At 36.6% G+C, this 18,367-nt stretch overlaps 1 protein-coding gene across 1 annotated transcript; it reads right to left on the reverse strand.

Annotated features, from left to right (window-relative positions):
• Positions 1–11,340: 11,340 nt before the first annotated feature.
• Positions 11,341–12,426, reverse strand: LOC131238837 (protein FAR1-RELATED SEQUENCE 5-like). The gene has a single exon (XM_058236434.1). It carries the CDS (start codon positions 12,424–12,426, stop codon positions 11,341–11,343), a length of 1,086 nt encoding a protein of 361 aa, XP_058092417.1.
• Between the last annotated feature and the right edge of the window lie 5,941 nt (positions 12,427–18,367).

Raw genomic sequence — 18,367 nt, forward strand, 5'->3', positions numbered from 1 at the left:
TTCAACTCAAAATCCAGCGTTGTTTTTTAAGTTCTTCGACCAGTTGTAGGTGACCTACGACCAGTCGAAGGAGACCTTCGACCAGTCGTAGAACGGTCAAAGCTTATCCCGCCGGATCTTTCAAATATTTGTTATTGCTTCGACTAGTCGAAGAGCTCCCTAGACCAGTCGAAGACGCGATCTGCTCACCTATAAATAGTGCACGAATTTCAGAAGAAATCATCGAATTAATTAATCCATTCAAGCCAATCTTCGTCGAACTTCTGAGAGATAATTCTGTGTTCCATCTAAGCTAAGTGTGCTTATTTAATATTCTCTTTCCTTAGCTTTATTTAATTGATTTTGTTTCTACTATTCCAATCTAATTTGATAAGAGGAATTGTTATTCCCTTTCTTTGGAATCAAAATCAATTAAGGCAAGCCCTATTTAGTTTAATTTAAAATCTATTAGAATTAGAACCATTGTAATTGAGTACTGGACATTGAACCTGGACATTCAATCATCTACTCTGATTTGGTTCTACCGGGCTGCTACAACGAAGGAGATAATCAGGTATTTTACATTTAATTATAAATTCCTTTCTGTTTTGGTTTCTTTCAAGATTTGCCAGAAAAATCTTGTTGTATTGGTTATCTGAGGAGAGCTAGGAAAACTCAGAAGTGGGGTTTTTTAATTGTGTAAGCCCACAGACAAAGACACAATTGTAAAGGTTTTGGGTGAACCTGGAAAAACCTATTTTGTTAGTGAACGCTAATATCCCCTGTGTGAGGATATTAGGAGTGGAGTAGCATTCTGTGTGGCTGTTGTTTAACAGTTGGTGAACACACAGGTGAACCACTATAATCCCTTGTGTTGTGGTTGAATGATTTATACTTTTGATCTTTAATTATTCTTTTGTGGGATGTATGTATGGTGGTGAATGTTGTAATCATTTAATTCAAGCATTGTGAGAATTTTGTAATAGTTTAGAATTTATTTTCTGCTATTCCTTTATCAGCTTGATATTCAATTTCCTTTAAAAGTTGTTCCAGCAAGGTTGCCCTGCCATTTTTATGGTGTATGGCTGTCCCTAGAACAATACATTTGTGATTACAATTTATTTCAATTCAGTTTGTATTTATTTCTGTATTCCTCTTCGGTTTGAGATTTGATACAAAGATCTTTCTAGAAATAAGGTTGTCTTACCATAAACTCTGGTTTTTAGTGTAAGGTTGTCCTTAGAACAACATTTGTATCAATCTCTCAAGATCTGAATTTTGAGGTTATTTTACTTACTTGCATTGTGATTTATTTTGGCTATCATATTCTTTTTAATTCCGCTGTTATAAGTTTTATTTGGCATTGTCCTCTTCACCCCCCCCCTCTCTAGGACATATAGCTAGGCCTTTTCAAGTGGTATCAGAGCCTAATAGCTCTTTTTTAATTCTTGGATTTAATTCCTGAGCTAACGATTTAAGTTATTTAAGATGTCAAATTTTGATAGCCTTTCAGTCATAAGCCTCCACCCTTTGATGGTTCCAACTATGCCTATTGGAAAGCTAGAATGAGGATCTTCCTCAAATCAATGGATGAAAATGTGTGGCAAGCCACAGTGACTGAATGGAAACCTCCTATCATGGAAGTTACTGGGGTTGATGGTTCAAAATCTATGAAAGACACACCATATTACCAATGGACCACTCTTCAGAAAAGTGAGAGTAGTGCAAATGCTAAAGCACTAAATGCAATTACTTGCGCATTATCACCGGATGAGTTCAAAAGAATCATTTCCTGTGATACTGAAAAGCAAGCTTGGGATATATTAGAAATGACACACGAGGGTACTACAATTGTCAAAAAATCTAAAGTCCAACTCCTCACAACCAGATTTGAAGAAATTCATATGGAGGAAAATGAAATGTTTATGGACTTTTACACTAAATTGAATGACATTGTAAACTCAATGTGGGGTTTTGGCGATAAAATCCCAGAAAGTAAAGTGTGTGCAAAAATATTACGCTCACTTCCTGAACGGTTCAATTTTAAAGTAACCACGATCCAGGAACTTCGTAATACGGATAATATGAGGGTAGAAGAACTAGTTGGTTCTCTACAAACCTACGAGTTAAACTTTAAAGCTCCTAAAGGTAAATCTATCGCACTAAAATCTTCTAAATATAATTCAGAAGAAAATTCTGATTCAGAAGATGATATGACTCTTTTAGCTAAGAAATTTTACAAGATTTTCAAAAGCAAGAAAAGGGTTGATTTTCAAAAATCAAATGATAAAAAGAAGTTTAGACCCAAATCTCAAAAATCTTTGAAAGATAGTAAATGTTACAACTGTCAAGAATATGGGCACTTAGTAAATAGATGTTCTAAAAGGGACAAACCCAAGAAGAAGGGTATGTTGGCTACATGCGATGAATCAGAATCAGAAGATTCTGAAGGTTCTTCTGAATCAGAAGATTCTGAAACTGAGTCGGGCAATGAGGTTAAAGCTCTTATGACTCTAGCCAAATTCACATTTTCAGATAATGACTCAACAAGTGAAGAAAATCTGAGTAGTGAATGTGAAAATGAAGATGATCTTCAAGACGCTTACAATGCCCTATATAAGGAAAGTTGTAAAATTGCTGTCAAACTTAAACTTCAAAAAGAAAAGTTTTCTAAACTCAAAAAATGTTTTGAATCACTTGTCTTAGAAAAATCACAAATTTCAGATTGCTTTGAAAAATCAAAATGCGATTTGGAATTCAAAAACTCCCTAATTATTAATTTAAAATCTGAAATTGAGAAACTTAAAACTGAAGTATCTTCTCTTCTGAGTCTAAAGGACACATGGAAATATGCCCAAGGTGATCCAAAGTTAGAGAAACTTTTATCCGGATCAAGAAAATGTGGCGATCTATCCGGGTTGGGCTATGATAAAAATCTACCTCCTAAACAAAAGTATACTCCTCCTATTTTTGTTAAAGGAGAATCCTCAAACTCAAAAGGGAAAAGTACTTATCAAGATTTTTCTAGAAATTCAAAAACTTTTCGAAAACCTAGAAGCAGCCATGTCAACTTTAATCAGAAACGAAATCCACTAGCTGAAAAGATAGTTGATTTACTTAAGGAGCTCTTAAAATCTAACTCTATAGGTCATTCCAACAAATATACACAAAAGAAGACCAACTATGTTCCTAAACCCAAAATAGTTATTAAATGGGTTCCTAAAGTTACCTGCTTGGTTGCTCACACTGCTTTCAAAGCAACAAGTCATTCAAAGTAGTACCTAGACAGTGGATGCTCCAGGCATATGACATGTGACAAAGCTTTATTCACGGATCTGAAAGATATGACTGATGGTTCAGTCACATTTGGTGATGGTAGCAACTGCAAGATTATAGGCCAAGGTACGGTTCAACTTTTTAATCTTCTTGTGTTTAAAAATGTTTTATATGTTGAAGGCTTAAAACATAACTTGCTTAGTATATCTCAAATATGTGATAATAACCATAGTGTTCGATTTTCTAATCAAAGCTGTGATATACTAAACAATAAGGGTTCTGTAATATTAACTGGACGTAGAACGTCTGAAAATTGCTATATTATTAGCGAATCCAGCTCATCTAATCAAATATGTTACATGGTCCATACAGACGAGACTGATTTATGGCACAAACGTCTTAGACATGTACATTATCGAAATTTATATAGATTGAGCAAATGAGAACTTATAAGAGGTTTACCCATATGTGGTGAGTGCCAGATAGGCAAACAAACAAAGAACTCACACAAAAAGGTGAATTCAAATACCACATCAAGACCACTCGAACTTCTCCACATGGATCTGATAGGACCTACCAGAATAGAAAGTTGTGGTGGGAAAAAGTATATCCTGGTAATAGTTGATGACTTTACCAGATTCACTTGGGTAGTCTTCTTAAGGGATAAATCTGAAACCCTTGAAGAAGTAAGAAAAGTTTTCAAAAGGATTCAAACTGAAAAATCTTCTCAAATCAGTAAAATTCGTAGTGATCATGGATTTGAATTTGAGAATAGCAATTTTGAGAAGTTCTGTACCGACCAAGGAATATTACATGAATTCTCTGCTCCCAAAACTCCACAACAAAATGGAATTGTAGAAAGAAAGAATAGGGCACTTCAAGAAATGGCTAATGTTATGTTGAATAGCATGAAGCTCTCTAAAAATCTTTGGGTTGAAGCAGTCAACACAACTTGCTATATTATTAACCGAGTATACACTAGCAAAGATAATAATAAAATGGCTTACGAATTGTGGATCAATAAAAAGCCTACTGTTAAATACTTTCGAGTTTTTGGCAGCAAGTGTTATATTTTACGTGATCGTGAAAATTTAAAAAAATTTGATACGAAGAGTGATGAAGGTATTTTTCTAGGATATTCCTTAAACAGTCGAGCTTATAGGGTTCTGAACAAAAGGACTGGTGTGATTCAAGAATCCATTAATGTTGTCATTGATAATCACTTAAACACGCTAATTTCTAATTCATATAATGATGAAGTACTAATCATTGATAAACCCGATACTTCATCGAATCAGACTGATTCTGAGTTGAGGACTATTAAAGATCATCCAATCACACAAATTCTTGGAAACCTTCTCACCGGTTTTCGCACCCGTAGACAACTTGAGGATATATGTAATTATGTATGTTTTACATCCCAAATAGAACCATCTAACGTAAAAGAAGCTCTTACTGATGAGAACTAGATTGTTGCGATGCAAGAAGAACTCAACCAATTCATAAGAAATGATGTTTGGTATCTTGTACCAAGACGTAAAGATAAACACATCATTGGAACAAAATGGATTTTCAAAAATAAGTATGACGAGTGTGGAAATATAATTAGAAACAAGGCTAGACTAGTGGTACAAGGTTATACTCAAATTGAAGGGATTGATTTCGATGAAACTTTTGCACCAGTAGCACGTCTTGAATCTATCAAACTATTTATATCCATTGCATGTTTTAGAAAGATAAAGATCTATCAGATGGATGTGAAAAGTGCTTTTCTAAATGGCGATTTACATGAAGAAGTCTATGTCGAACAGCCAATGGGTTTTGAAGATTCCAAAAATACTGATTATGTATATAGGCTTAAAAAGGCTCTTTATGGATTAAAACAAGCACCTAGGGCATGGTATGAGAAACTAACAAAATTTCTTTTAAGTTATAATTTTCAAATGGGATCTGTTGATAAAACTCTGTTCATTAAAAAACATAATGATCATATCTTAATGGTGTAGATTTATGTTGATGATATCATTTATGGATCAACTTGTACTGACTTGACTACTGAGTTTGCAGATTTGATGAAATCACAGTTTGAAATGAGCATGGTTGGGGAATTGACTTATTTCCTTGGATTGCAAGTAAAGCAACAACCTGAAGGAATATTCATTTCTCAATCTAAGTATGCTTTAAATCTAATCAAGAGATTTGGATTTGAGAATGGCAAGAATTTTGATACTCCTATGAGTACTACCCTGAAACTCTCAAAAGACTCTAATGGTAAAAATGTTGACTCAAAACTTTATCGGAGTATGATTGGTAGTTTGTTATATTTAACTGCTAGTAGACCTAATATTTCTCTAAGTGTTGGTATTTGTGCAAGATATCAATCTGATCCAAAAGAATCTCACTTGATTGCTGTCAAGCGAATTATTAGATATGTTGCAAGTACTGTAAATCTTGGTCTCTGGTATCCTCATGAGACCAGTGTCCAATTAGCTGGGTACTCTGACTGGGGTGGTAATCTAGATGATAGAAAATCAACCGTGGTGGTTGTTTTTACATTGGAAATTGTCTAGTTTCCTGGTTTAGTAAGAAACAAAATTCTATATCACTTTCAACAACTGGAGTTATCGCAGCTGGTAATGCATGTACACAGCTTGTTTGGATGCAACGAATGCTAAGTGATTATGGAATTAAACAGGATTCTATGTTATTACATTGTGATAATTCCAGTGCGATAAATATTTCAAAAAATCCTATTCAGCATTCTCGTACTATGCACATTGACATTAGATTTCATTATATAAGGGAATTAGTAGAAGAAAAAGTTATATCTCTAGAATATATTCCTACCGAAGATCAACGAGCTGACATTTTCACAAAACCTCTCGATAAAAGAAGGTTCAAAAAGATGAAATTTGATCTTGGCATGTGCATTTTAAAATGATTATTTATGCCTACTTGTATTATAGTGTATATATTTACTAGATTGAATTCCAATTTTTGTATAATTTGCAAGAAATATGAATTTTTGGTCATTCTTCGACCTGTCGTGAGTATACTCGACCTGTCGACCTACGACTGGTCGTAGCTATCCATGACCAGTCGTAGAACTCGGGAATCACTTAAAATTTGGGGATTTTTGCTTTCTTCCTCAATTCGGTTCTCTTCTCTTAGGAGCCGTGCTTCGACTTGTCGAATCCACTGTTCATGTTCTTCAAGGTTAGTGTTCCAAATCATGTTTTTCTTGCAGATTTGTGTCTAGATTGTTTACTTTTCAAGCTTTAAGCTTTGTATTTTGGATTTCATTGAGATTTGGGGTTTGGATTTTGAAAAATCTGTTTTGAATAAACCCACTTCTCAATCCTTTGCAACTTCTTAATTCCTTGATATCCTTATTGCAAATGGCTTCTAGAGGTAGAAAAACTACTTCCCGTGGTCCTTCTTCTTCCACCAGATCGACCGTTATCTCTAAGCTTCATCTTCTTGTTCCCAATGATGATCCATCATATGTTAGGGACATTAGATTATGTAATGTTATTGTTGAACATCCTGTTGATGTTAATCATATTGCACCTTTTGACATCCTTCCTATGCTTGAAGCTGTAGGTTGGGTTAACTTATTATATTGGGGTGGGCCTGCATACCGGTCCATTGCCCAACCATGTTTACATGTATTAGTGCTTTCTCACAGGATAATTTAACTTTTAAAATATCTACTAGAGAAGGGCCTGTTGACATTGATCGTAATTTAATTTCAGCCCTTATGGACATTCCTGTGAATGATGAGGGTATTCCTATCCATAACTTAACTAATAAACCCTCAATGTCTTAAAAACGTATGCTCACTAGAGACTTGTGCAACATGGATGTTCAATGGACACAAAAAGGGAATGCGCTTCCTGCAAGGTATCTGTTACCCAAGTACAGAATTCTCCATAAAATCTTTATGTCTAATCTGTATCCTCGTTCGAGTAACAAAACTGACTTGACTTCGTTTATGGTTCGTGTTATCCATGTTATTTCCAATGGTACTCAGATTTGTTTACCATCCTTAATCTGTCATTTCATTCTTCAGTTTCGACTCCATCCTGGTCATAGTGACATTCCTTTTGCCTATTTAATGCCTGTATTGGCTACACATATGTTAGTCGATATGCCGGTTGATGAGGCACCAATCCATCATCTGATCTTTAACAATACTAATATCAATAAGATGAAGCTGGATCTACTTCCTGAACAAGGTGGTGGTGGTGGTGGTGGTCATGAAGAAGCTGGTGATGACATTAATATGGATGACATTTTTGAGGAACTGGATTCTGACTCAACAAATGATCCAGATTTTGAACCATCTGATGTTGATGCTCGTCTTAGTGCTTTAGAGGATAAAGTTGAGAATATAAATGTAAGTTGGAAAACATGTCTGTTGCTCATGATTTACAATTCAAGTACATGCGCAAATATCTTAGGCAATTGAATAAAGGCATGCACCAACTTGATCCCTCTATTCCTGCCCCGTCATCTGGTTCTGGTTCTGACTAGTTTATATGAGACTTCTGGTCTGTAATAACTTTATATCTTAGCACTTGGTTGACTGATTTTGAGTTGGATACTATCTATGTTTTATGCTGGATATTTATTCTATGTGAAGTTATGCTGAGTATCTCTATCACTGTTTTTCTATACTCTAATAACTCCTCATGTTTACTCTCATATATCTCTTTATTTAGTTCTCCTTTATTGTTGTTTCCTTTGTCATATTGTGACAAAAAGAGGGAGAATGGTTTGTTCTTAACGATGTGATTGTGAGAGGAGTAGCATTGGTTATGTTACTCAGGGGGAGTATGTTGAATGAAACCAGTTGAATGTTGAATATTGCATATTGATTTGCAGGTAAGCCAGTTTATATGACCTGGTTCATAACTCTTTAACCAGTTGTTTTACTTTATGTTTATCTTGGTTATGTGTTTTGTCACTAATTTGACAAAGGGGGAGATTGTAATGCTATAGTTTATATCCCTGTCTGTTGTCAAATTAGTGGTGCCAAAATCACTGTTATATATAACTTACATAAGTGAAGCTCTCTCAAGGATTAACATTCATGAACAAGCTAAGCTCAAAACAAGCAAAGCTCACAACTACAAGGATCAATCTTGAATGCAAGAACTGCTCACAAGACAAGACTCAAGCTGCAAGACTTCAAGAAGAGTACAAGGCAGTTTGTAAAGAGACACTTTCAAGATTGAGCTACATCAAGATTTCAACTACATCAAGACTTCAAGGCTCATACTTCAAGGTCACTAGCTCCTAATATTTCAATGTCCTTACTTCATGGTTGAGGTTTGACTGACCATAGGTTGACCTTAGAAGTAGGTCATTCTGGATACATAAATCGAATGTTTTACATAAGGTTGGTCTATTCTTCGACTAGTCCTAGGCCCTCTTCGACTAGTCCTAGAGTTGCTTCGACCAGTCTAAGAAATTCCTCGATCAGTCGTGAGTTTGTTACAATTTTCAGATAAAATCTGTTAGGCTTCGACTAGTCCAGGAATCTGTTCGACCAGTCGAAGGAACAGTGTCGACTGCATCTTCGACCAGTCGAAAAACTTCGACTCAAAATCCAGCGTTGTTTTTTAGGTTCTTCGACCAGTCGAAGGAAACCTTCGACCAGTCGTAGGTGACCTACGACCAGTCGAAGGAGACCTTCGACCAGTCGTAGAACAGTCAAAGCTTATCCCACCAGATCTTTCAAATATCTGTTATTGCTTCAACTAGTCGAAGAGCTCCCTAGACCAGTCGAAGACGCGATCTGCTCACCTATAAATAGTGCACGAATCTCAGAAGAAATCATTGAATTAATTAATCCATTCAAGCCAATCTTCGTCGAACTTCTGAGAGATAATTCTATGCTCTATCTAAGCTAAGTGTGCTTATTTAATATTCTCTTTCCTTAGCTTTATTTAATTGATTTTGTTTCTGCTATTCTAATCTAATTTGATAAGAGGAATTGTTAATCCCTTTCTTTGGAATCAAAATCAATTAAGGCAAGCCCTATTTGGTTTAATTTAAAATCTATTAGAATTAGAACCATTGTAATTGAGTACTGGACATTGAACTTGGACATTCAATCATCTACTATGATTTGGTTCTACCGGGCTGCTACAACGAAGGAGATAATCAGGTATTTTACATTTAATTGTAAATTTCTTTCTGTTTTGGTTTCTTTCAAGATTTGCCAGAAAAATCTTGTTGTATTGGTTATCTGAGGAGAGCCAGGAAAGCTCAGAAGTGGAGTTTTTTAATTGTGTAAGCCCATAGACAAAGACACAATTGTAAAGGTTTTGGGTGAACCTGGGAAAACCTATTTTGTTAGTGAACGCTAATATCCCCTGTGTGAGGATATTAGGAGTGGAGTAGCATTCTGTGTGGCTGTTGTTTAACAGTTGGTGAACACACAGGCGAACCACTATAATCCCTTGTGTTGTGGTTGAATGATTTATACTTCTGATCTTTAACTATTCTTTTGTGGGATGTATGTATGGTGGTGAATGTTCTAATCATTTAATTCAAGCATTGTGAGAATTGTGTAATAGTTTAGAATTTATTTTCTGCTATTCCTTTATCAGCTTGATATTCAATTTCCTTTAAAAGTTGTTCCGGCAAGGTTGCCCTGCCATTTTTATGGTCTAGGGCTGTCCCTAGAACAATACATTTGTGATTACAATTTATTTCAATTCAGTTTGTATTTATTTCTGTATTCCTCTTCGGTTTGAGATTTGATACAAAGATCTCTCTAAAAATAAGGTTGTCCTACCATAAACTCTGGTTTTTGGTGTAAGGTTGTCCTTAGAACAACATTTGTATCAACCTCTCAAGATCTGAATTTTGAGGTTATTTTACTTACTTGCATTGTGATTTATTTTGGCTATCATATTCTTTTTAATTTCGCTGTTATAAGTTTTATTTGGCATTGTCCTATTCACCCCCCCCCCCCCCCCCTCTAGGACATATAGCTAGTCCTTTTGAATAACTGCATACAGGGATTTCAAATTTCAATGAATAAGACGTCTCACTATATTGAAAATTAAAAAGTTCATTCAATACTATGAATGATAGAGATTAACAGTTTTACCTGTTGAAATGCAATACTTCCTATAGATGTATCTTCACGTAAATGTGCCAATTGCAGGTTGCTTGAGGGAATTTGCTTATACAAGTTTGTACTTGGTTGGTAAGCAACCAAAGGGCCACTAATTGATCCACTAGGGCCGATCTTAGGTATTCCAAAACGACTCAGACTAGTACCAATTGAAGTCTAGCATAGCAAAAACACAATAATGAAAACTTTAATGAGCATAACTTACTTGAATGTCGACTCCTATAAATGTTACTCTAATATTAGAAATATACAAAATTAAATCGCACTTTTACCTGTGGTCTAATGTTGAAGAGATTTTGTTGAAACATGCCAGAATGAGGTGCTTGGTATCGAAATTGAACCAGTGGTGCATTTATGGACCCACTAGAGGCAGGAGTGTAGCCAATCACCATATGATGACCGGGTCTTACATGGGATCCTATCGGTACTTCTGAGGGACTCATGATAGCAATATGTGTACCCTAATGGAGGGAAAAAAATCAAGAATTTAAAGAACATAAACATGTGACATGACAAGATTTGGTAAATAAGTTCTCACTGATACCTAATTAAGATGACTTAGTTCAGGAGAAGGAATTGAATAATTTGAAGGTTGAAATGAAGTAGGGTGCATTATGTTTGGTGCTTGCGCAGTTTCTCGTCTCTCTTGATTTGCTTGTGGTTGAACGGATTTAGTACAGTATTTTTTCTTTCGTACTTTATCCAGCGGATTTTGATACACACGACGGTTGCCCCCAACTCGAGGCTTTACTTTAATCCCACTTACAGTTTGTGAACTTTGGCTATTAACAAAAGTAACTTCTTTTTCAATAGGCTCAGGGTATGTTGTTTCTATAACTATGCTTTCAGTTGGCTCATGGCATGCACTTTTAGTATCAACATTTTCATTTCGTCTAGAGTGTGCATGTCTAGTCTCTTCACTTTCGGTCGGCTCAATGGTGTGCGTGTTCAATCTTTATGCTTTCATCAACGGATTTACACGACCTTAGTGGAGGTTCCTTCATCCCTTTCATACGTTCCATCATTTCATCGTGGAATTTATCTGTGTATTTATCAGCAAATTTGAACAACTCATCATGTTCCTCAGCCATTGCTATAATTCTATGAAGCTTGCTACACAAATATTTGTACCGCTTACCGAAAACAATATTATGCTCACCTTTTGTTGGTACCCTGGTATGATCTCTACCAAAACCTTCTTTTGCATCTCTTCTCCATCTTTTCATAATATACCGAGGATCAACTTCTTTTATATTATAAAAATCTAGAACTTTCATTGCATGACTACATAGGATCCCCACAAACTCAAATTTCTTGCAACTACATGTCATTGTACCATCTAAAGAGTCGAATCTAACAGTACGTCTTTCATCTTTATCATTATATACACAATACTCTGCAATCGTGCTAAATTCACCACATTTAGAAATTGAATAACGAAGATGTTTCTTATACTCTTCTTGAAACATTTCAAATACCTCTGGAGTGTACACCTTTGCCGTTTCATTTAAAATCTTCACATCAAGAAACATTACTAGGGTACTTTGCCTCATTTTGAAATCAGTCATGGATTCCTTGTATCGTCGACTAGCCACTGTCCGTTCATAATGGGTGAAGAAACGCAGAAGATCGTATTTAGAGTTCAGATAATTTTTCAACAAGTTATTCATGCTTTCACTTCGTTGTGTGCTTTTCATGTCTGCACAAAATGTATTTCTTCCATAAACTAAAGCCCATTTTTCTTTTTCCTTAAATAGATTTTGTAACCACTTGTTATCCATTAAATTGTACTTCAAAATCATGTTATTCCATACAGTTAGAAACTCTTCTTCGTACTCATAATCATATATGCATCTATTCAAATCATGTTCGAAACTTGTTGAACCTTTAAATACATGACTAAGGTGCTTGGCAGCATTCTGATAGATATGCCAAATACATAGGCGATGATATGTTCCTGGCATCACTGAAGCTATTGCATTTGCCATTGCAGCATCTTGGTCAGTAAGGATTGTCATCGGTTTTTCTAGACATAGCACTTAAAACCATTTCGAACAACCACTTGAAAGATTCAATCGTTTCATCGTATAGCAAAGCCCCACCAAATATTATAGTTTTCTTATGATGATTCACCCCAATAAATGGGGCAAATGGTTGTCCATAACTATTTATTCTGTACGTGGTATCAAAGCAAACCACATCTCCCAAAACACTATAGTCCATTATTGAAATCACATCTGCCCAGAATATATTCATGATCTGATCATCTTCATCCACTTGTATTGCATAAAAAAAAAGATGGATTATCCGCTTGCATTTTTTGAAAGTATTGTAAAACGGCCCCTACATCACCCCTTTCCATCACTTTCATTCGCTTTTTCCGCAAGTAATTTTTGTAGTCAATGGATTGGAAACCCAAATTCTCTGGACCTCCAGATCGTCTACTAAAATATTCTACAGCCTCCCTGGGTTTTATTCCCGAGCCATCAGCATTATCCGCTTCGTCTTTTTGAGCGTCGGTCATGCCTCTGTGTGACCTTAACATGTGTACCTTTGTTGGTGTGATAACTTCATGGTTATGCTCTGCAACAAACTTAGTCCCACTATATTTTCCATTCATCTGAAGCTTAATCATCATGGATGCTAGACAATTAGTTCTTGTAATCGGACGCCTAAACTTTGGAGGCTCACCTTGTTTTTTGTCACGTTTTTTACCTTCTTTAGAGCAACAAAATCTTCTCTTAAGTATGATGGTATCATCATCTGCTTTCTTCACCCATCCCCTTCGAGCATTGAACCCTGTATTCTTAGCATACCGATTGTAAAACTGAAATGCACTCTCGTCAGAAGAAAACTCCATACCTAGTTTTGGCTCTTCATCTAAATTCTCATCTACATTGACCAATACAAGTTGACTTGCTTCTTGGACATCTATTTGTTGGCTTGCTTTTTGAACATATATTTCGGTATCAAAATCTAACCTTCGACGTGGCTCATCAAATGCTTGACTCTTCAATGAATTACCATCCATTTTACCAATCAACCTTCAAAGTAAAAAAGCATTCACCAAGCTTGAATTTGTGGATCATGCCCCGGTTCATGTTCTTCCTTAATCATACTCTTCACTTTCCCCTTCCTGCACATTATAGAAAAACATAATTTATATTTGATTTTAACCCAACCCTTGAAAACAATAGTTCTGTAAGCTTTTAAAGCTATATTGAATAAAGAAGAAAATAGTTTCATGATTTAGCTTTATTTACGTTTCCGCTGTGACTTGATTTTGTAATAAGCTCCCATCTGAGTGAGCATTTGATGATTCATTGAACTTTTTTTTTTTCAAATGAAATAATAAATGCAGAGAATTTCCTTTTCATGAATTGATGCTTGAATACTCAGAATGTATAAGTGTAATCACATTATCTAAACGATGTGTGAATGGGATTAATGCCAGAATTCCTAGGGCAAGCAAAGACTCGGACCTTAGAAATTCGGGGCATTACAGTTGGTATCAGAGCATGAAAATGAGATTACCTGGGCCTGAGGGCATGAATCACCATAAAACTCTACGTGACATCAGAGTTAGCAGTTAAGCATAGAATGGACAAATCAACATAAAGGAAAATTTACATTTACATTTAGAATGTACAAAAGGTTGCCCATAATGACTTATACAAACCAATGTCTCAATATTAATAATATAAGATTTACAAAATTAAATACATGAGAAATATTAAAATGCATTTAAACATTAGCCGTAAAGTCACGCAGCTTCTCTTAGTAGGTACAACCATGCATCCCTGGTGATTGTACTTGGCTCCTCATCAGTCTGAACCTGAATATCACTTAAGCCACCTGTGCTACCTATACAGTTATATATTTAATGGATGAGTGGCCAAACTTAGTGTGAATTTCTCTCAAGATTACACACCGCCGCCTTAGCTAAGCATAGTAAAAAAAATAACAAGACATTCAAACAAAACAGAAAGTAGTCTTATTTAAATGCATGGATGCGTGAATGCACATCGACCTGGGGATGCTCATCCAGTTGGCCTTGGGCTCGTCACCCATGCAAAAGATTGGTCACCAGTATAGCATATCTCGTACGGGATCATGCCAAGTCATTATACATATCTCGTACGTAGGTCACTAGCGTAGCATAACTCGTACTACATAGTGGCCAAGTGTCAATAGTCAGTGGTCTGGGAGCTAGCAAAACGATACCCCACTAAACCTAAGGGCATGTGCTACAGCATCCAGAATTAGCCACCCGTCATCGCCAATATGCTATGAATGCATAATTAACCAAACCATTATTATTCTAATTACAATTAGCAGGTTTGAGTAACTCAATGGTCACTACGGGGGGCTCGTCACCCAGCATAGGCCGACAACTCAGGCATAGTGTCCCATGACCACCATCCTCGGCTCATGAGGTTTTTCCATCTTAGGATGTTTAATGGATGCCCATCAACCAGTGGCCAATCAAATTCAATGAGTAGGGATTTCCATCACATGGTTATAGGCCATCAAAGGCATGCAAGACAATCACCAAAACATGGGACAAACGTTAAATCACAGTGGTAAAAGGGTGCTCGGTACATTAAAGAGATCATTTCTGGGTCACTCAAGCCGTATGACCTATGGATGGTAAATCCAACATTAATATTCCATGTCCTACATAACCTCAAATCAAGGGTCCATTCTATTCCATACTCCATCTTGTTACATCTTAACTATGAGTTCACATACATAAGAGGGCTTACCCACTAGTAATTGTAGTGAATGATCCGTGGTGACTTACAACAATTCATGTGAAAATATATAGCTATAGTGTGGTAGACATATGTTAAGCATAATAATCACAATAGGTCATGATGTGGACTATAAATTAAAATGAGAGCTATCATGTAAGCAACTATCGCATGTACTCATGATTCACAATTATCAACTATAAGTCAGATATAAATCGTGTCTTAAGAATTCATAAGAGGTTGCATGCTATGAGATAACAACTGTGATTCTTAATAAAGACTATTACTTAATCTAATTTGGAAATGGAAAGCTTAAGGGGAAGAAATCATCACCTTATGTTTAAACCGCCTACGTCATTGCTAGGAGGTGTGTGCGCCCTTAGGGTCGAACCCTACCACCAATCATGAACTTGTACAATTAGATCCAAGTTTAATACACTATTTATGGTTAAAGTTCTAACCTAGGGTTTGGATTACTTAGGTTTTTAGGGTTTTGATGCAGGACTTAGGGTTTTCATCTAGAGTTTAGTTTTAGGCTTGGATTTTAGGATTTGGACCCTGATTATTATTATTATTATTATTGTTATTTTTATACCATGAATGAAATACTAGTCATAATAGGAGTATTAAATAATTAGTATTAGGAATGATGATTTACAAGTTCATATTTAAATATACCGACATTACCTAATACTCTTATAATGACTTATTGTCTCTTAAATAATACAAGTAATAATAATAATAATAATAATAATAATAATAATAATAATAATAATAACAATAGAATTTTTACTAACCATTATATAATAAGGACTAGCACATAATAATCATATTAACAAGAATTATACTAATTCCATAACGAAAATGATAATATTTTCTACTGATGATGATCATAACTATCAATAATAATATTTAAGAGTGACAAATAAAACACTTATATTTAACCATTGTAATTTGTCTATAATAACTAACATCAGTATAGGTAATTTATTAATGGTTAATCATGTTTAGTATTAACAATCCTAATGATGATAATAAAGTTAACATTGATATTTGTAATCAAAACAAACTTCAATCAGGAAGGAGAAGTGGACTCACCTTAGTCAATTTAGTAGTTAATCATGTTGACCCGCCATCACCCTCTCACCTCTCTCTCCTCTCTCTCTCTCTCTCTCTCTCTCTCTCTCTCTCTTCCTGCCTCTTCCCTTTTTTTTTCTTTATTTCCTGCTGGAATGCCCAACAATGGTATGGACAACCCCAAACTCAGCTTGACCGAGTCAACTCTGTTTCAGCCGAGTCAACCTAACAGCCATCAACACTTCTCCTTCTCTCCCGTTTCTCTTCCTCTCTCCCTTCTTTTCTTCTCTTCCCTTCCTTCTCCTCTCTTCTACTTCTTCCTCCTGCTAGCGTCCAGCAGATCTGGAGCAGGCCCAACTCGACAGACTCAACCCACTTCGCCTGAACTTGGTATAGGCTCAGGTTTGACACGACATCAACAACCCCGACCCTAACTCTCCCTCTCTATCTCTCTTCTCTATTGAAAACCCATCAGTAAGGAGGACCCAGTCAGAACCTGACTCAGTTTGCCCAGCAATCTCGACTCGGCAGCAAGTGCGGCAGTTGCACTCACTCGCCCTTCTCTCTTTCTCACTACATCTTCTCCTTCATCTTTTCTTTCCTTCTTCGCTCCTATCTCTTTCCCTTCTTCCCTTCATGTGCTGAAACATCTAGCAATGGACTTCTAGCTTAGTTTGACTCGACAGCGAGTCGGGTCGTGATGGTGTAGTGCAATAACCGCACCTCTCCGTCTTCTTCTTTCTCCTTTCTTTCTCACTCATTCCACTCCATTTCTCTCTATCGAAGGTCTAATAGCATCACTAGATGATCTAGTTAGAAAACGGCTTGCCTGAACCGAGTCTAGCTCGATTTGGAGAAGTGGGGAAGATGACAACCATTAATGGTGTCTTTGAAAATGAAGCTTCTTCCTCTAATCCGTTTCTTTTAGACAGTCTATATGGACCCTAAGAAGCTTATGGACAGCCCCTTTCGAAGCTTTAGGAGAGTTTGGGTGGGGGTTCGAGGATGGAAGGTGGTTGCCATTTTTTTTATTCTTGAACGAACAGGGAGGACAATCAGCTTGCATTCGATTCCAACCTCCCTTATAACATTGCCCTAACAATCCCACACCGTTGGATTGAAAGTGGATGGCCTGGATTGATTTAGGTGTCCGGTTTCAAAAAAACTGCTAATGGAACATGGTTTTTGGTGTTAGTTTTCCAGTGGAAAACTCTGCTTCACGTGAGTAGCAATAGATGGCTGGAACTCTCTGAGAATGGAGGGCTGCGATGGCACAGGAGTGGATTTCACGCGGATTGCTAGCGTGGAGGGGAAGGAAAAATGAAAGTTTTCCATTTTTGGAAACACCAGTCGCGCACAGCCTTCTTGTGCTTGTACTTGTGTGCACGGACGAGTGCAAATGCACGTGGGACCCACCATGTTTTGTTCGGGCCCATCAGACCAACAAGCTGGATGGTTTAGATCAACTAACTAGGATGAGATGGTGGTCCACATCCCGATCAAACGAGGGAGAAAAAACACAAACATACCATTTTTGAATGGCAACAGGTGGGAAACATTTCCCTTCTTTGGCTAACATCCAGTCAACACGGTTTGGCCGTGTTAACGGATCTGGTGCACATTGGGTGCACACCTCCTATGTGTACATGCTGCCCTAAAATGGGGCTCACTGAGGTGGTTGGGCAATCAACGCCATCCATTCCATTCGAAGGTTCCTAGGAAAGGCCTTTGATCAAAATTTTTGTAGAGTTAGAGCCTAGGTGGGACCCACACCTTGATTTGGATCATATTGGTGGACTTCCATCAATCCAACGACTAGATCACCTTCACATATGACCTAGAAAGTTCCTAAGAGTCCTTAATCACTTCTAGGGAAAATTCTAGTGTTAGTTTCCATTAACAGATGGTTGAATTACTTGCTTATTTGAATGTTTTCGACATTGATTGACATAAGCCTGATAAAGGATGGACCGAGTGGCCCACGACACATATTTATGGATAAATGGCCAACTACATTTCTCAAAGGGCCACACTGGTTGAAGTTTAGGTTTTAAATGGTGACGTTATATAATCTATTACAAAAATCTGATGGTCAGGTCAATTCTATATGTGATCATTGGTGATCCTC

Source organism: Magnolia sinica, chromosome 3, assembly GCF_029962835.1.
Source record: "Magnolia sinica isolate HGM2019 chromosome 3, MsV1, whole genome shotgun sequence".
Taxonomy (NCBI): domain Eukaryota; kingdom Viridiplantae; phylum Streptophyta; class Magnoliopsida; order Magnoliales; family Magnoliaceae; genus Magnolia; species Magnolia sinica.

Excerpts from the sequence above, each read along its gene's own strand:
- LOC131238837 (XM_058236434.1), bottom strand. The coding sequence starts at position 12,426 with ATGACAATCCTTACTGACCAAGATGCTGCAATGGCAAATGCAATAGCT.